At 27.6% G+C, this 21,124-nt stretch overlaps 1 protein-coding gene across 3 annotated transcripts in view; it reads right to left on the bottom strand.

Annotated features, from left to right (window-relative positions):
* The window catches only part of LOC107450426 (uncharacterized), a 32,404-nt gene extending 11,592 nt beyond the window's left edge, over positions 1-20,812 (bottom strand). The window contains exons 1-6 of one of the 3 annotated variants that reach the window (XM_087157215.1): positions 20,312-20,812; positions 15,128-15,160; positions 7,475-7,621; positions 6,078-6,170; positions 3,306-3,548; positions 1,046-1,318 (exon numbers count right to left, since the gene is read on the bottom strand). In XM_087157215.1, the coding sequence (XP_087013341.1) occupies positions 1,046-1,318; positions 3,306-3,548; positions 6,078-6,170; positions 7,475-7,621; positions 15,128-15,152 (781 nt within the window). In that variant the 5' untranslated portion in view covers positions 15,153-15,160; positions 20,312-20,812. Of the gene's footprint in view, positions 1-1,045; positions 1,319-3,305; positions 3,549-6,077; positions 6,171-7,474; positions 7,622-11,365; positions 11,672-15,127; positions 15,161-20,311 lie in introns of those variants that run through there. The other 2 variants (XM_087157216.1, XM_087157217.1) reach the window with 2 other exon arrangements.
* Between the last annotated feature and the right edge of the window lie 312 nt (positions 20,813-21,124).

Below are 21,124 nucleotides of genomic sequence, written 5' to 3'. Positions count from 1 at the left end.
GCTGAATTTCCAAGCGATAAAATTTTACACACGCGCAAGCTTTTAATACTTTCCAGACAGTTTAAGATAATAAATAACAATATTTTGACATGAAATTGTGTACTAATTTATTATTATATAAATGATTACACCGATACTTAACATTTAGTAAAGAGGAAAAATACCAATTGAAAAAATAAAGCTAGAAATTATATTTTTCTTCAGTTCACACAAGAGACAATTATTACTTGAGAAACTGTCTGGTTTAGCAAATTAAAACTACTGAGAACATACATTAACATTCCATTTCTGTTAATAAATACTGTTACGTGATTTATAGCAAATATATCAGCAACATGACTTTTTAAAATCCTGTGAATATGAATCACGATTATGGCTTTTGAAATTACCTGAATATGAAACTATAAATGTGATTTTGAAAATGAGAAAATACAAACTGCGATATAAAATTTTTAAATTGCGTAAATACTAATCACAATTCATAATTCACAACATACACTATTCAAATCGCATGAATAAGATTCACAACACGCAACTTTTAAATCACGTAAATATGAAAAGCTATGTTTGATATTAAAATTGCGAGAATAAGAATAGAGATATTAGCAGATTCCAGGCTTGGGACTTCTAAAACACTTGTCTGAAGCAGCTTCATTTGATTTGTGAAAATACGAGCTATCAGACGGGCAGGTAAAAATGCGGTTATCTTCTGCATATAAAATAGCTAAAATAAGTAAAAATGTAGAAGGGTTGGTAGCTTTGTAGTTTGAATTTTCTGTTTACCTTCAAAAATCAGAAATAAATATATTTTTAATATTTCAATGGCTGAATTTTCTAAAAAAGCGGAATATTTATAAAAAAAAAGTGACATTTTTTAACAGAATCATTTTTTTACAAGACATTTTTTTATTATGCACTAAAATTAAAAAAAATAATAAATGATTAACATCAACTCACAAACATGGATGAAGAAAAAAAACATTTTTTTAGAGAAAAGGGAATAAATTATTAAGCACATTATGTAATGAAATTTAAAATTGATTACCTGTCTCAACATATGGAGATTTGGCACTTGTTTCTGGTTCTTGAAGATTCAAATGATATGAGGATACATGTCGTTGAGGAACATTGCTTGCTGACCAGAAGGTATCACCGCGTTCAGGATTAACTTGAGGCAAAGTCTTTGGTATGTTAGTTGTTTCAGGAATAATTCGACAAGTTATTTGTTTTCTGACACTATTTACATAGTTGGAATTTGATGGTTGAACAGAGGAATAGCTTGAATTACTTGAAACAGATGCTGATGCATGTGAATGTTCTGTAGGATACATAAACAAATATATACAAGTATACTAAAAAGTAGTGTTGCATTACTGCAATTAAATTATAAAACTTTTGCACCCACAGATGCATAAAAAAAAGGAAAAAAAAAAGGTGTAGACATAGCAACTCAAAAGTAAGCATTTCTAAGCAAAGTCTGTCAAACTGATTTGTCTCCAGTCACGGGTGAAACATGTTCCAGTTATCAGAGCTGAGAGACTAATTTATACTTATTATACTATTGCATTTAAGAAGATGGTTAATGCAAAAAATTTAATTTTGTAAATTTAAAATTTGTTTGATAATGATTTAATTGATAACCATTTACTACATTTAATCGTAATCAGAGTATATATGAAAAGGAAATAACAATTAAGAGAATTATAATGTTGAACATTCAGTTAAACGATTTCTTTTAACTAAAACCTTTCTTTTTATAAGGCAGTAAATTCATTATTTATTATGTTTTATTCAGATTAAATGTAGTAAATGGTAATGAGACAACTGCAATTCCTGTTCAATGGTATTTATCACTAATGACTCATTGCAATGCTCTTAATAAAAGCATTACAATGAAATTAATTTGTGGTATAGTTTAAATAAATATTCCATTTTTTTTAAAATAAAATATTGCATTTGGAAATTTCAGTTTTTTTGTTATTGTACCTTCATGCTATAAATTTTTTCTTTTGTGAATTTTCTCTTCATTTTTTGGATTTACCTTCTTTTGAAACTTTTTTTAAAATTAATTATTAAGATAAAGAATTTTATGCATTGATAAATAAATCATAAAATAAACAGTATCAAAATGTGCAGTTTCAATTGATTCCTTTAAATTTTTAGGGAAACTTAAAAAGCCTTCCTATAAAGATGTATATTATTGTTCATATTACTACTGCAAGACCATTTTATATTCATACATATTGCATTATTATTTCTATTTTCCATATTTTATTGATGATGAAACTTTGAATTTTATTTAATGCATATATTAGTTAGATTTAAAACAAAAATTAAATTTAATCTCAGATATTAAGTTTTTCAAACAAATATTATTAGATGTAAGGTAAAGCTTTTTAAATGAGCTTCACATACTATTGAAAACATTTCATGTGTTATTTAAAATTTCCTGATAACTACTGTTAAAAACTTTTTTTAAATTATAATTTCACATTTGAAAATAAAAATAATTGTTTAACACACTTTAACATTTGCATTGATTATGAACATTAAAATATATCAATTCTTTAAATTATTGTTCTTATTTCAATTAAAAGACAAATGCTGTAACTTCTAAGAAAGTATTTTTAATATTAATAAATATGAATAAAAACTGAAGATTTTATAATCAAACTTATGTTTCTTAGTTTTTACATTGTCATTAAAATAATATTTTAATTTTCTATTTTTCTAAGAACAAAAGATCTTAAATTATAAGGTTGCATATTTGAACATAAGTTTTTTAATTACTTACAAGAATAGTTTTAAATCTATATCAGAACGTCTCAATAATCATGCTGATTACTTTTCTATTTCTCAAAGTGTAAAAGCGTTAAGCTAAGAAAAATACATTACAATAGTCATTGATTACACAATATTAAATAAAAAAATTTAATAAGATTTAACAAAAAAATAGGGATTACTACTCCAAAATAATAAATTAATAAAACCTTAAAAATTTAAAAATATGGGGAAAATATTGAAAACTTTATCAAAAAAGTTAATATTTTTGAGGCATTTAACTTCAATTTTATCCAACATATTTATTAATATTTTTACTAATTGAAAATGGAGCATATTCATACACTCAAAATAAGAATTGTTGATCATATTTCATAAATTTTCTATAAAGTCAAACAGAATGAGCTTCACACATTAAAAAAGTTGATTTTAACTTTACTATTAACTGAAAATGAATAAGATTCATGAACTAGGGAAAAAATACATATTTAATGATCCAAAGTGCATATAAATGGATTTCAAACCTATTTTAGGAAGAGGAGCCAATTCTGAATTTGACTTAGAAGCTGTAGGTATACTGGAAGTTGAAGCAAAATAAGGCATCCCAGGTTTTGAATATGGAGGAGGGTTATGACTATGAAGTTCAATAGAAGTTTCATAAAAATTATCAGTGCCACTGCCTGAAGACAAAGAAGAATTTTGATAGTGTGCAGAAGATAATGAATCAATTAAGCTATCTGTGTTGGAAGTTGATCCACTCCTCTGACCTGATAGCAAAAGGTAGAAATAATAAATACTCAATCATATAAACTAGTCAAACTTGGAATAAACATCTTAATTTTTCTTTTTTAATCAACATAATCATTATTTAATACAAATTTCTCTAATTTTACAAACATAAAGGCATAGATGAAGCAATTAAGTTTGAAGTAAAAAAAGTTTATTGATATGAAATTTTTTCTTTTTCTTAAGTAGGGTGACCTGGGGTAATTCCTGATCAAAAAATGCAAACATCTATTTTGTGAAAAAACTATTCAAGATAGAATTTTAATATTTACTGGAAGTTTGAGGCTGTATGAGATGAGTCCTATGCCTCCTTCTTTTGTTTGAAAATCTAATTAGAATTTAAAAGATTTTAAATTTTTAGTGATCAGGAATTACCCCTGGTCTTGATCATTTCTGGGGTAATTCCTGATCACTTCTGGGGTAATTACTGATCACCAGTTTTTATTGTAAAGGGGCTGTTTAAAAATAATTATATAATGGTAATTAACAAATAAGACATCAAGATCAAACAAATAAACCGAAAAGATATGTTTAAGCAGCTAATAAAACTATTTAAAAGCAAGAAGAAAGATTAACACTTTAAATTTTCCAAAAATCTTTGCATCATGCCATACATTTTAGGCAATCAGCCAACTCATTCCCATGTTCTGCTGAAATATAAGAGTTCCCTCATGGGTTACTTTTGCTGGATTTTTTAACTTCATTAAGTGAAAGTGTAAAGTAAAGTAAGGTATGTCAACTCAACAGTTCTGGCAGCAGCTCTCACATTGAAATTTTCATTTTCAATCATTAAAAGAAATTCACTAATTTTGCTTTCTAGAAGCTTAGTATCCTTTTTAGGCTAATAATTTCTCACCATATTTATACTAAGCTAATTTATAAACTTAAAAATTATTCTAGCAATATACACACATAAAATTAAGATAGAAGCAAGGTATGACAAACCAGAAATGGTGCAAATCAGAATACAGTCTTGTACCTATACCGATAAAAACAAATTTTGTGATGACAGTTAAAATATATTTTATAGTAGTTCCACTTAATAAATATGAACTGTTATTTAAGAAAAGACAATTAGCTATTTATTAGCTATTTTATATACTATTTATAAGAAGAAATGACAGTGATCAGGAATTACCCCAGTGATCAATAATTACCCCATCTGTAGGGGGCAACATTTGATACAGTTTTCTATAATAAATTATAATGTTTACAGTAGATGTGAAACAATTAAACAAAAGCTTACACTATTTTTATATCAAAGAAATATAAAGTAACTCAAAATATTTATTATTAAGAGAAGGAGGGGGATCTTAGCAGAAATGTGCACATTTTTAAACCCATCTTTGAAATTGAAAATACAGAAAGCAGTTTAAAAGATACTTATTTTGTTAGATAAAACAAAAAGCTATTATTAAGTAAATGTGGTTATACTTTAGTAAAGTGTACAAGCATTCTTGTCCATGTCTCAAATTTAAAAAAAAAAAAATTTTTTTAAATATAACTTAGGTGATCATTATTTACCCCAGAAACAGAGTGATCGTGAATTACCCCGGGACACCCTACATTGTTCATGAATATTCACGAAATTATGATGACGTGAAATCAAGGTGGAACATATACATAAATACAATCAGCATTGGTCATTATTTTCAAACAAAGGTATTTGATATCTTTGCAAGGCTAAGAATTATCTGTAGCAGTATTTTTCAAAAGAGATTCCCTAAAAAATAATTTAAAATAACAAAGCAATTACTTCACATCTGATCAACTATTAGACAAAATGTCAGGTCTTTGAATTTAGATTATTGGGTTATAGATAGAACTAAGCTAATGTAGAAAAATACTAAGTTTCAGATTTTTTGAAATTCAGGCATTCAGAGTCATGCATTTTTAAAATTTTCAATACAAAATTTTGCAGTTTTGTAATCTTTAAATTAGCTATAGCTTGAGAAACAATTGGTCTAGAAGAGCTGTGTAATTTCGTGATATGTTTAATTTCATTTTATAAAATAACAAGACAATGTTTAAAATAATCTTTTTTTATTAGAAAATTAAAAAATTCTAAATTTTCAAAAAACAATTAAAATTTTCTAATTAAACCTTGAAAAATAAATGCATTTTTATTGTGGACTATGCAGACTAATTTTTGAACTATAAGGAACTGCTTTAAATATAACATAAATTAAGTTGCTACCAGAATACATACTCCCAACAATAAGAAAACTTGAAACACATTCTTTACTATTGTTATAACTCTTTCCACTAGAACTTTCAGGAACAGATCAAAATATAAAAAAAAAATTCCCTATCAAAATTCGAAATTCCAAATCCAATTCAAAAAATATGCTACACATACATTTGAACTTTAAACCGAGGGATTGAACAAGAGAAATATATACTTATAATACCTTAAGATAGAAATTATATACTTATATAAACATTAGTACTTTACACACTATTTTTTAAATATTTTAATAATAAATAGAAAAAACTTTAAAAGAACTTACTTCCTACAGCAAAGTTTATAACACTTTTTCCATTATTTTGATAACTTTGACTTCTTGACGAACTATCAGGAATTTGAACATTTCTATTTCTCCCTAGCAATAGATACAATTAGCAAATAAAACTAATATAAAAACTAAAAACAAATGAATGTCGAAAAAATAAAAATGTATAATTTTTTAACAAGGATTCTCTAAATAATAATCCATAGAAATCTTTAAACCAGGGTTGGTTGTGGATTTTAGTATATCAACAATATAACTATATTGCGAAGAATTATTTTTAAAGAAATCATTTTAACAACATCTCAAAAGGTAATGTTCCTAGCTATCCTATTCAAGATTATCTATTTTGGCTTTTATTATTAATTTACACTAGGGTTGGGTTGGCAGAATTTGTTATTTTTTTAAAAAAATATTTTTTAAAAAAAATCAGATTTTTTGCCAGATTTTTGATTTTATTATATTTAAGAGGTAAATCTGATAAAGCATATTAACAGTATATAATATTATTTGAAAACAATAATATAGCTAAAATAGTATATATTTTAAGCTAAAATGTTTCAAAAATTATTTCATCACTACAAGCTAATGACTAAATTAATAAAATCAGTTATTTTTGTTCAAGCTAAACATCTTAAAATTTTAAAGACAGTGAAGCAATGTCAGTTAGGTATCCAATGAAGAGTAAATTAGTTTAGATCAGAATTTTTTTTTAAACAGAAATGTTAAGTCTCTTTTAGACAGAACAAGTCCTCTTTAATAGTGGTGAACACTAACAATGTATTTAATAGATTTTAAAAGCACTTAAAGTATTTAAATAAACATACAAATAAATAGGTTTAGATGAAATATGCTTATTACCAACAAATTATTTTACATACAGCTAATGGAAAATTATAATTTAATAGTTGAATGTTACTTATATCCCCTTTAAGTATCTAATATAATATTTATTACCTATTTAAAAACATAATAATTTGCCATTTCAATATTTCTTTGGATAAAATCTTCATTGTTAATGAAACTAGTCTTTAAAAAGAATCACACCTTAAAAAATATAACTTTATATATAAAAAATAAAAATGATTTTCTTTAAAAAAAAAATCTTATTTTATTTCATTTAAACTTGGTTTTTTAACTTAACTGACTGGAAAAAGATTGCTTTTAGTTTAAAAAAAAAAAAAAAAAAGCGATTTAAATAGTGATTTTAATCATGACTTAAATCATGCCAACCCTGATTTATAAGATATTAACTTTTAAACTGATAGATATGACATTTCTTTTGGAAAATTAAAGAAGCCATGTATTTAAATGATGTTCTGTTAGTCTTGTCTCTTTAAGAAAAGAACATCCCTGTTATAGATATATCAGGAGAAATAGTGTTCAGGAAAGCTTACTTGGATGAGCCTGAAGCTGAATTCTAAATCTACTAGACACACTGTTACCCGTAGTTGAATTGATGAGAATATTTAAACTGCTAGAGTTTTGATCCCTGTTTGCAAGCCCTAAGCTAGCATCAAAAGAATAATCAGGGCAAGATGAATCTGGGGGGAAAAAAAGGTAATCAATAAAAAATTATATTAGTGATAAATAAAAGATTATATTAACTGGTAACATAATAAAAGATTATATTAACTGATTTTCCGGTTTTCTGAATCGCTAAAAAAAGCAGTTTTTTTTTTATTGTTAAACCCAACTAAAAAAAATATTTGGAAACAATCTTAAAAAGAAAAAACTAAGTAATACACTAATGATTATTTCCAAAATGATAGTAAGGTAAACATCTTTCCAAAAAGAAAGAAAAATCCTAAAATCTTATGAGGAAAATTTTTTTTTTTTCTTTTAAAATGGCGGGAAAATTTATCGAATTTTGTTCCGGTTTTTAGATTTTCCGGTTTTCTGATTTCCGGATAACGGGTTCTGTGCTGTACTATCATGTTTAAAAATATCTGCTAAGATTGAAATATTAAGTTAAAAATTTCTCAATATGATATCGGAAATATTAAATATTGTTAATATGTTGTAATCATGCTTTTTTAATCTCATTCTGGTTGTGAACCTTGATTAACAGGTTTTAATTGAATATTGTTTTCGGACACATCTCCCTACCATAGTCAACCACCTAGACCCATTATTAGGGCTCTATCCTGTACAGTGTCCCCCCCCCCCAAGCTCTTGGGCAAATTCTAAATCCCCCCCCAAATTATGTTTTATTTAGTGTAAAAATTCCCCCCCCAAGCTATAAGTGGGTGCATTATGCGCCCACCTTCCCCCCTGATCCTGTAATAGCCATGAAAGTCTATGCTAGGTCTACAAAAGCTATTGTGCAGCAGAGAAAACACAATTACTTCCAAAGCTGAACAAACTGTTTAGGGAACACAAGGCATAATTTATTGCAGCTACTTTCCTTAAAGCACAAAAAGTCTCATTTTCATATTCTGCAGAATTTTAAAGATCATTTATGCAATATTGTAATTTTAGTATAAATAAATTTTCTTCGAAACTAATTAATAAACATATTTTTTGTTAGAAGTTTCTGTTGGGTCCCACAACAGTTCAGAACGTTTTGACAATTGTCTGTCCTCTTGATTAAGGCTATCACTATATCACATGATTACATGCATTATTTTCTGAAATTGCCAAAATAGAAATGTTTGCCACTTTTTCACTAAAATTCTAGTAATTTTACATTACTAGAAAGTTAGAAAGAAAAAAGTTACACATATGACTTTTCAGGAATGATGGATTGTACATCAACTAAATGATGAATATCTTGAATCAATCTGACAAGTTCCAGATAAAATAATTTAGCTTCAAGCGGCCTTCGAATTTTAACTACCCGATATTACACCACTTTTGGTACTTTTTTTTTTTACAATTTTCAAGTGCTCAGTTCAATAGGTCTAAAGCAAACTGTACAAACTATTAGATTTTTTTTAAAATACTAATTAATGGCATCTCAATGGCTATTCGTTGATGCAATCCAACATAATAAAAATCTTGTGTATTCAAGCTAAAACTTACAAAACCTTCGTGAAACTACCAGGGCAATTTGCACTGCAGTTTTTCTGACATTCAAATTTATATGTTTCCTATGCGTGTTTTATTCCCATTGTTTTTCAAAATGTACACTTTATAGATTACATTTGAAACCATAATACTAGTGCCACATACTTTACGAAACACATTTCAATTGATAATAAATAAGAAATTTCATTAGAGGGATCACCTTTTAATAATTTTATTACCCTTTAAGCCAACATATATGTCTACAAATAACAGATATTTTAATGCCAACTGAATGTCTTGGATGAAAAAATTTCAGGTTCATGCATAGACAATTTTTTCCTTACTAAAACACAATCAAAATTGGCAGAATACTTTTAAATTTGAACATGAATGAATTTGTTTAATGTTTACATTTATTTTGTTTTATACACATAATACATAAAAATATTTAAATTTGAGGATAAATCAAGAAATAAAATTATTTAAACAGTCAAATGTGGAAAAATATTTTTAGGCTCAAAACCACCACAAGTATCACCATTTATTATTCTAGGAACCATGAATTGTACTCTCTAACAAATAAAGGAGTAAAAAATTTTAAGTGTCTGAATTCATTATATAAACACATGCATTATGCCTGCTAATTCCATAGAAATGTGTTTTGCTTGCTACTGTTATTTTTAAAGAAATGCTCCGTTTCAACATTTGAACATCAGCAATAAATTTAATGCAGATGTTATAATAAAATAAACAGATGTTAATTGTTTACAATCAAGTTTAACTCATTTGACTAATTTAAACATAGGATTATAGAAGACTAAAAACATCAATATAATAAAACACTCAAAATAATTTAAAATGTATACAAAAGTATGCATTTATCATGAAATAAAATTCTTGGGTATGATTGATGGCAAGAATTATTCCTGCAAGGTCTATTTCTAAGAACATAATGCATTGTATTTCTTTATGCAACAGAAACTTGGAACATTGTTGCACTGATTAAATAAAGTTCAACTGAAAAAGAACCTAATTAATTTTTATTAAGTGGCTCAGTTAAATTATTGAGCATTTTAGTTTGAATAAAATCTCTTTCATTAAGAATAAAACAATCTAACGTCAAATTGAAAGAAGAAAAAAACACAGACTGTTAGAAGTTTAAAATCCTCGATTTTGTACGATTCTGTACATCTGCCGCCATTTAAATTTATTTTGGCATATAAGAAAAAGGATTTGTTATTTTGCTTATTTTCGTTAACAGTGGAGACGGGGATGAACAATGCTAAAAATAAACTAAGGCCATACTATCCAAAAAAGAAAAAAAAAATTACATTTTCTGAATCTGAATTTGAAAAAGAAATACATTATAAAAGCATAGGAAAACTCTGTATTAGTTAACTGTAGCTAATTAAGGTAAATGAAGGAGAGAAATCACCAAAAAATATGTTTACATAATATTTAAATATCTGTAGAATGATTTAGCTTAATGAAAAAACTACAGAGCCCATAAAAAAAAAAAAAAAAAACTAACGAAAATAATTATATTTTAAAAAATTTAAAATATCTCGCTAGCCAAGTTATACAATTTTTTTTAATATCTCTAAGCAAAGCATCCACTCCTGAAATTAAGATATGGTGGACATGGCCAAAAAAAAAATTACATTGTTTTGTTTCGTAAGCAGTTCATATTTTTAATAATTATATAAAATTTACATCATTCCGCTAAGATAATCTCAATTTTTCAGACAGAGAGCGAAAGCAATTTAAGTTACTATATTCTGCAATTTTTTATAAAAGAAAAAAGTCCCTTTGCACTTCGCACCCAACAACAAAATATTTCATGTCATTGGTATTTGTTTTGCAATAACAATGACGTGCATCAACGCCACTCCTTTTATAAATTTCTGAATGAAAACAAAGCGTGAATGACGAGTCGTGTCTTGAATAACCGCCGAGTCAGAGCCGCAACGATATATACCTACTTACCTAACATTAAATTTTATCGGACTCTTATTTAAATAATAAACTATGTTCAATTCATACATTTAATTGTTTTTGCAATAAATACGTCAATAACAGCTGCTGCTATCTTACTTGCGATTAGTTTAAAGAATAAACAAAATTTAAAACAGACAATGAAACATAACGTGAGTAAAATTTGTTTAAATTGATTTGAAACAAAACTTGCTTGCTAACTAACTTAATGTTCAAAACAGTGGATTGAACGACTTAGTAGGCTTGAGATATGAAGGTGGGAGTAATAAAAATGTAAGACTTACTTTTATTTTTTCAGGGTTTCTATAAAAATAATCAACCTTGGCTCTAATAGCAAAAGAGAATATCGAAAAATAATAACTTTATTGGTTGCCGTAGACAGTATATTTTGGGCAACTTTTAAATGTCAATAATATTCTACGAACGCACATTATAAAGATAAATTTCTCAAATAAATAAACCATAAATAACGCAAGCACTATAAAAAAAAAAGAAAAAAAGAACAGACTTGTAGGCGCAGCGATCACCGTAAATAATTCATCTGAACATTAGACAGCCAACTGAAGCAAACAAGTGGTCAGGCAAGTAGTAAGGGGGAGCGCAATTCTAGGGAGTGCTAACCCCCATAGGTTCCTCCAGGAACTAAAACTATTTACTTAAAAATGAAGCGGGTTTCTACTAGGATATTTTTCTAAGTAATTTTGAGAAAGACACAGAAAAATTCTCAGTTACTTGATACAACTAATTATTATCATTATGATAATTACATAATATTAAGCACGTTATCAATTAAAACTATCACAAAATCTACATCCAACACAAAAAAGTAGCCTAAGTAAATGCAAACATAGGATAGTAAGAAAAGAAACGTAAGAAAAGAAACGTGACAACAAATAATCTAAAAACAGTTTTTCTTATAACAGTTACTTTTATATGAAATGTTTAATAATAACCATTTAACACAATATTAATGTTTCTAAGATTATTTTCAATACACAAAAAATTAATTAGCAGCACACAACAATCATTAACTTTGCTACCGGAAAACATTTTTGTTTTTGTTTCTTAACAGCATGATATTTACTGGAGACTTATTACATTAATATCCTCGGTAAAAAGGTTTCCAAAATATTTTATTAATACCAGACGTTACGATTCAACCAATTTTTAACCTTTTCAAACGCCGTATCAATTTTGTTAACCTCCAGAAAAAGGAATTCACATTTGACAACAAACGAAAATAAAATTTTAATTATTGTTTTGAGCTATAAATTTATTAAAAATTTTAAAAACTACGCGATAGAAATTTCTGTTTCTTTCTGAGAATGATCCATTTAAAATATGGAAATTAAAAGTGGGTGTTTTCATTTAAATTTAAAAAAAATTGCTAAAAATATTGACACTAGTACATTTTTTAGGTTCGCCTCCGATTTCCATACAATTGATTGAACAGAGCGAACTATTTAAAGGAAAGGGGCGTTGGGAGATCTGGACAAAGGTCAAAGAAGTCGTGTCAAGCCTAGGGGTCATGCCTAAGGCTTTTAAACCGATGGGACAATACCAATGGCGGCGAAACAGATTTAGTCAAGAAAAGTTTCTCACGCGATATTGCGTCCTCTTAAAATAAATTCCCGTTTTTATTAGAATGAAAAATTGCGAGATGAATTAAGTTTTACAGTCGGTGTTTTAAATCACGAAAGTTTAACAAAACATACGTATTTTCTCCCTCATTCGGACGGAATAAAAGCCATACTTGCTTTCATTAAAAATATATAGATATGTGTATACATATTTTAAGTAGAGAGCTTTATGTTAATTTGCATAGACAAAAGGAAAAGCTTTGACTCATCAATACGCTCTCACTTTCCATGAAATTAGACAACTATATGATTAAAACATATAATCTTTATGAGATAAATGGAGAAATTAAAAAGTTTTGATTTCAATATTTAGTAATTATGGCAGCAATTAGCACAATCGACATTAAAGCTAAAAAAAAAAAAAAAAAAAAACAAGATCTTACCAAGATGGAAACCTCAAATTTTAACAATGAGTTAAAAGATTAATTAAAGTAAAAAATACCTTTTTTTATGTACTCATTAAGTTAATTACGGTAATTGAGAATTATGCAGATTAAAAATTACCACTACGATAGGTCTCATATTTTGACCATGTGATCTTTATCAGATAAAAGGAAAAAGTGAAAAAGTTTTATTTCGATATTTAGTAATTATCAGGAAAATTATGAGGTAATTAGACAGAATGACAGTAATGTTGAATACCACTTTTTTCATAACAGAAGTCTCTAATCTAAATCGCATGTTCCTTATAGTTTTGGATATTTGGTAATCATCGTAATTAACCTGATGATTACGTTTGGCTGAACATCGTCAATTCTGGCTCTTCTGCTATTAAACCACGATAGCAAGTAGACTACTAATGTGATATGGCAAAACGTTTGAGTTGGTGTATTCGAACCAACTGCACGTGTCTAATGTTTAAATAAAATAAACGCTAGAATACTTTCTTTTAAGAAATATAAACATCCTCAGATGCCAATTTGTCAACGAATCAGCCAGGGTCTTATCCAAAAAACAGTATTAATATTGCATGAAAATGTGTTCATATTATCAAGTAATTCGATAATATTTCACCTCCGCTTCTGTCTCTATGAGAGCATATCCTTTCCCTTCCTCGCCTTGACGTCGCCAACAAGCACCGACGTCAAGGCTATCCTTTTTACTTTCTTTTATTCATTTGTTAGGAACTATCTTTCATTTTGAATATTTGAGATTTGAATTTTTAATTACATATATATGCAACTTAAAACATTTCTTTTATGATAAATTTGATAAAAAGGGTTACAAATTAAAAGAGTTAAATTAACTTTTACAATTTAAGATTCAATCTAGGCTTATCAGTATGAATTTTTATTTTTTAATCGGAGCTTATGTAATTTCCAATTTTTTTTCCAGATATATTTGATGATTTCAACTTAATTCCAAAGAAAAATTAAAATTAAATTACTGAAAAAGAAATCGGGGTAACGCTTTTATGAGAAATTTTATTTTTGGTTTCTTAACCTACAAATTTAGTTTTATTTTGAATTTTTTAACAACGGTACGTATTTCAATTTTTGGTTAGCGGGTGACAATGAGCAGGGAGCAGAGTCTTTAACATAAATAAAAAACATCAGTTTTTGATTTACATAATGTCAAGTTAGGTCATTAATTTTATTCTTTGCAGCCACTTAATCTTACATTTAGTTTAGGAGCAATTTATTATTAAATTATTAAATAAAACAAAGGCGGAATGGGCGAAACTATATGCAATAAGCTGTCAGTATATAGTTTCCGGGGGCTGGTGAACGATGCAGAACACAGGGTTGCCACAGAAAAAATTAACAAAATAGTTGCTTATAGTAGCCTAAAGCATGAAAACAGTTGCCTAAATAAGAACAAATTTTTTTCAATACTGTGACTAAAATTTCATTAAATTATGTAATTGTCATATACCATGATCTATATAGTCAAGCTGATGGCACACATGATAATTTTTATATAAACGTTAGTGTTCTAGCTATAAATTTTTATATCAAGAAAATTAGTATATTTTCGGAGAATAAAATAATTTTGATTACAAGAATTCATTGAAAAAAATACTTTTCCATTGTCTAAAAAATTCCCTTTTGTCAATAATTCAACAAATTATATATATATATATATATATATATAAGTTCAAAATGTAGAGAAAATTACAGAACAATGAAACAAGGGAAAAATAAAAATCCGAAGAAAATTTTTTTTTATAAAAATCCGGAAATAAGATAATCTCTTCATCAGCTCACACAACTATATCCGCCCCTCAAATTTCATAAAAATGGACGTTCCACTTCTAAAAAAAGGAATTAACCGTCTGTGCTTACCAGTTATGATAACTGGTATTTTTTATTTTTAAATCTAATAAAAAGTTGCTTTAAATGAATAGTAGAAAAAAAATAGCACTGAACGCAATAGCGAAAATTAAACTTGAAATAAATAAATTACCTGGAGACCTGGGAGAACTTTCCATTCCAGAATCTAAAAAAAAATAATAAAGCTTCTATTTATTTCAAAACATTTAACCGAAACAAAGAAACAGAATCGTTAAAAAAAATAAACTGCAAAACTATTTAACCTTGAAAGTCTCATTTATAAATTAATTTCATCCTGAAAAATGAATAATAGAATGCGAATAAACACTTCCAGTTTCAATGTGCAAATAAAACCCTCACACTAGAGATCAGATAAATGAATGACTTAGGCAAGGAACGTTTCATAATTTACATAGGTTATTATTTGTTTCCCCTTTGACAATTAAAGACTATTTTTGCTAGTAACGAAGGAGATCGAAATTTGTAAAAAATATGCTTACATACTATCTGAATAACCTTAATAAATCCAAAGAAATATATAATATATACAAGAAATATATACAAAGAAATAAGCAAACTTAAAAATTGACGAACGGCAAATTTGTAAAAAATGCATGTACCTGGGTAGAAAAAGAAAAGGTAAAATACTAACTTTAAAATAAATCGAAACAGATTGAGAATTGAATGTACAATACATTCAATTCTCAAAACACGGTTAAACACAGCAAATTGAGGAAAATGCTGCTAATAAATTAATATATCGATCAACTACGCCACATTTGACAGTTAAAAAAATAAAATAAACAGAAGATTTAAAAATAGCAGTAAACCGTTAATTGCATAAAATAGATTGAAAAACAAACGAATAAACAATATTTTTTAGAATAAAAAAATGAGCAGAATTAGTCCAATAATATGTATTAAGACTTTCTACGAAAAAAATTAACATCTAAGATTCTTTTTTCATAGAATTATATCCTCCTAATTCAGTGTTTCCCAAACTTATGACTTTTGTGTAACCTTTCTAAATTTTTCGTAACGCTGGGTACAAGTAAAAAAAAAAAAAAAAAAAAAAAGAACGTATTTCTTTAAAAATATGTTTTTCTTCTTTGGTACTAAGTTTTGCTAATAAGTTTATTTCTATCAGTGAGAAGGATGATATTGTATTTGCTGTGATAAAAAAAAATTGCACTGAAGTTAATAATCATAACTGGCTGTTGACACCACTAATTATTAACTGTTAACTCAGCAAAAAATAGCCAATAGAAAAATACTTAATCTTAAATTTTCATGGCTAGCTTCGTTTTAAAATAAAATTTGTTGAAATTTTAGTTTGTTGCAGCAAGATATTTCGCAAAGAACGCATACTCTTCTGTACGCCCCCCCCCCTTTTTTAAGGGATATGGGTGTGAGTTTGGAGGGAGAATTGAATTTCTTCTAGACAGCCAAGTGAGGTATTGTTTCTGTTGTATTTGTTCATGCTGAATGGAATGAGACCAATATCACAAGACTATAGGATGAACAGTCTAGTTATAAGGGCTTCATGTACACAAAGCAAAAATTTGTACTTGTACCTATCTACTTTTATCTGATATATCCAAGCAAGACAGAATTTATTTCCTATTTATAACTTTACGCTGAATCGGCGAAATTACATTAGAGTAAATAGAATGAAGAGTTCAGAATATATAAAAGTTCGCGTAAAAAAAGTACTATTTTCGACAAGACTTTTGTACACTTTACTTTACCATCTAGGACTATCTGAACATGTGAGGTACATTTTCGAAAGAAACTGTTCAGACTGAATTGAATTAGATAAAATTAGAGTTGATAGCATAAATAGTTTTGCAGTTATAAAGGCCTTCTACTTAATAAATGCAATTCAAAAAAAAAACATTTTTCGATTTAACCAGAAAAAATACAAACGAAACAATACCTCACTTGTTAATATAGCAATGGAAGACTTAAAAATACTAGCACAATATTGCAATTTTTGCAGATAGAATGATTATAACTTATTAACTATTAGTCTGATTGTCACAGAAATGATCTCATTCAACAAAGTCCTACATTTAACAGTAACAAAATCCTAGATTTTCACACAGCCCCTAGATAGCAATGTAAAAAGTAAGCATAAGTACTTGTCAAAAGAACTTTTAATACACAAAAATTCTTTCAACTTCTGAACTATTCATACTTTTGACTTTAGAAGTCTTAATCTATTTAGAGTAAGAAAATAACATTAGAAACAATGCCTCACTTGCTTAGATATCAATGTTATAGTACATAAATCGACACAAGTACGAAATTATACATAAAACCCTTATAACAACTAAACTATTGGTCCGATCATCTTTTGATTGTTTTCATCAGATTGAGCATAAATAAATGCATCAAAAACATCTTACTGGCCTATTACCCTTATAAATGCTATAAAATTCTTTAATATCACTTTTATGTTACCTCTGAAAAGAATGAAGCATATGGAAGAGAATAAGAGTTTCCAACCATTGTTTATAATGACATAAAGCAGTCTTTGATGAAAAATTCCAGGTAGTAATTTTTACAAAGAAACCCTTTTTTTAGAATTACTGGACTAAATAAGATTTAATTGACTGAAATAATGAACACCATTAACCTAAAAGCTCACGAGTCAAGTCTGTTGCAAGAATGAGTAAATGATTTTAAATCAGAAATATCAACAAAAAAATACAAAATTGTTTGGAGAAAAATCTACCAAAATCCTGCCTGTAAATAAATGAATGGCAATTTAATTAAAACAATATTAAAATAAAAAAAGGAGTAAAGCAAGATTTAATTTAATGGCATTAGAAAAAATTTTTAAGATAGGAGACTACGAACTAAAAACTGCATTTTATATAGTTAATTCTTCTCCCCAGATGACATATTCGAGGGTCATTCCACAAAGAGTGAGAACAAAATTTTTTTTTAAAAAAAATCTTATTTTTCTGACACTAACTTATAACATTTATAAAGCCGAAGGTTCAAATTAATTGAATTTCAAGTAGTTTTTAAGAAATTTGTTTCATTTGAGTAGCAACAGTCAGTGAAACGGGTCCGGAACATGCAGTTTAAACTGCTTTTTATGACAAATTTTAAGCCACGGAATTTTATTTTGACAAGTTAATCAATTACACTCAGATAAAATAACTAGTTGTTCTTAGTTTTATTATTCTTCAGTGAATTTAAAATAAATTTTGTTTAAGAAATATTTCGTTGAAATTGCATGGAACATCTGTCCTGCACGTGAAAGAGAATGGATTTTTTTTTAAATAGCAGCTAAAGGAATTGCTAATATATTTTCAAATTTTATATTTAAACATTGATTTAACATTCCTATAGAATGAATTCATAGATATCATACAACTTTTACAAAAACAAAGTTTTGAATGCATTTTGCCCTGCACACCCAGCAGAGTTACTCATGAGAGTGCAGGAATCCTTCTCACAGAATCCAGCTCTCAACATTCACACGTGGACGTGTATGTATTTCAAACATTTAAAATGATTGGCACTTTAATACGCTAAAGACCGATGGTACACCAAAATGGAATGGGGTTGGATGAATCGTGAAAATGTTGAATAGAACAATGTGAAAAGCCTGTTTTGAACATAACTTGTGACGAAATTTGACATGGTAAAGAAAAATATACCACTTATATAGAAACTGGATCCTAGGTAAAACATTTATCATACATCAATGGAAATTATTGTCTATCATACCAATACCAACCACTCAATTTCTGAATAAACTCATGACATCTATTTTTTGTGCCAGCAGCACAGTCTGTTAAGGAATAGAAATAGTAATTGGCAAAGGTAAAGAAAATTCTCAGATCAATAATATTTTCCAAGAACAGTTTTATCAGCTTTGAAACTTCCCTTAAAATTATAGCGCTTTTAATTGATACAATATCTTTTTCAAAAGTAAAATCTGTATATTGTTAAATAATTTTAAGTTTTCCTACACAAAACTCAATAAAATAGACCATTTGATTTTACACAATTTTTTAATAAACTAAGATGTGTTAAAAATAGAAATCAAAATATAGTAAAACTGTAGCTAATAAGAAACTAAATTGAAGGTCGCACTCTAACTCACCAATAAATTTGCATATAAAGTTATTATATTATAATAAATCAATTATCTAGTTTTCTTCCTTTGTTTTATTAATTTTTCTTTACAGCAAACAAGATGAAAATAACAGCTAACTCTGCAATCCTTTTACATCAATCACTGAATAATAAACCACCAGATAAAAAATCTATACTTATTTTATTACTATACCATTTAGTTTTTGTCCGTCCTATTTCTATAAAATAAAAGTCTATTTAACATTGTCCAGCATTTCAAAACGTTGGGGAAAAACAAAATTTAGATACAACAATAGTTCAAATTTTGTTTAAGCATGTAGGCGCCAAAGTTCAATCTTATTCATTCATTACAGAGCTGGATCATTACTTGATCATTTTGCAATAGTTATGAAAATTAACAATGTTTACAATCAAACGTAATTTTTATTTAACAGAAATATTTGTAACATATTTAAGGAAAAACAAATTTTAATATTAAAAACAAATGAAGGATTTTATGAATTTCAATCTACTAATTTTCTCTTAAGACTGATTTCAGCCCCCAGGGTTTAAGAGTGGCACCCATGTAATAGTTCCACACTGTATGAAAACATAATAAAATAGCCTTCAGCATAGAAATATTAGTTTAAGGAATCTACAGGTTTGAAGCTTTAAAAATTGCAGGTCCATTCCATAATTCAGTAGTGACATTTTTCACAATAAAAAAAAATTATAGCAATAATTTAAACAAAATTTCCCCAGGGCTGAACCAGGGTGACATGTGCACCCTTGCTATTTGGAATTGTAGAACTCAGAATAGTAATAGAATATAGTACTTGGAAGATAATATATTTAACTGTTATCAGCTTTTGTACTTTTTTTAAGGAAGGGTTTGGTAGAAATGTTAACAAGGTGGGAACTTAGTTTTCTATTCTAGCAATATAAATCAAACTTGTTCTTCGATTGTGAAATTCTATAAGGGTTCGCCAAATACAATAAAAAGAAAGTAATTGAGCATTGAATATTAAAACATCGCAAGGAAGTTCCATTGAATAAACACAAACAAACGATGTTAATGCTAGAATATTCGCAATAAATTTTTCATCAGAGGCGTCAGATAATGTTATTTCAACAAAAAGTAGACATTCATTAAATTTGATCCAGTTTAGTTTCACAATGAAATAAATTATTAGAATAGCAGAAAGAGTAAAATTATACTTACCCCTAACTAATTACGACAGCAGCTTTAAAATTATGAAAATATGCTTAAGAAAGAAGGAGTCAGTAATCCGGTTAAGGAAACATTTTGTAATTAGCAAATTTTCCAACTAAAATCTCTGGACCCGCACCAATAACCAACAAACGTGACCAAAGGGAAATAGTGAAGTAGTGAAGTCAGCTGCCAAAACCAGCAAAAGGGTTGCCAAATGCTTGAACAATAGCAACAATGCTGCCAATGTTGATCTTAGAAAGCTGAAATATGTTGCCAAAAAACCCAAATCCCTTATAAGATAAGTTGTGTGCGATTATTATTGGTATTAGTTTATATTAAAGATTTGCACTCTTATTGATTCAAATTTCATAAATTCTTGCTAAAGCTTCGAGATTTTTTTTAAAAGTTTACAGTGATGAAACACCTCGCAGACCCAAAATGAGGCCATAAGAATATTTCACACTTAGAAAACAAATTGGCGAGAAAACTTTAAACTAAATCTAGGGACACAATTTTTGTGCTGGCAACCCAGATTTATAATCTTTCTAAATGCTCGGATTTGATTGGTCGAAATCAAAAACGTAAATATATTTTTGCATATAGCTTTTTTATTGCAGTAAATATGATAATGCAATAAAGAAAAGATTTAAATTCTATTATGATCTAGTGTTCGGAATATAATTTCATTTTCTTAAAATTTCGCAAATCCTTCTCGAATTTAGTAGCTGAAAATTTGGAAATTTGGAGTAGCTTACATTTTTGAAGGCCATTTTCTCTGCTAACGAGAGAAATGAGAACCCGGCGAATATCGCAGGTGCGTGA

This window comes from Parasteatoda tepidariorum, chromosome 2 (assembly GCF_982258835.1).
Source record: "Parasteatoda tepidariorum strain Cologne lab strain chromosome 2, Ptep-v5.0, whole genome shotgun sequence".
In the NCBI taxonomy this organism is placed as follows: domain Eukaryota; kingdom Metazoa; phylum Arthropoda; class Arachnida; order Araneae; family Theridiidae; genus Parasteatoda; species Parasteatoda tepidariorum.
This window is presented reverse-complemented; position numbering and strand designations above follow the sequence as displayed.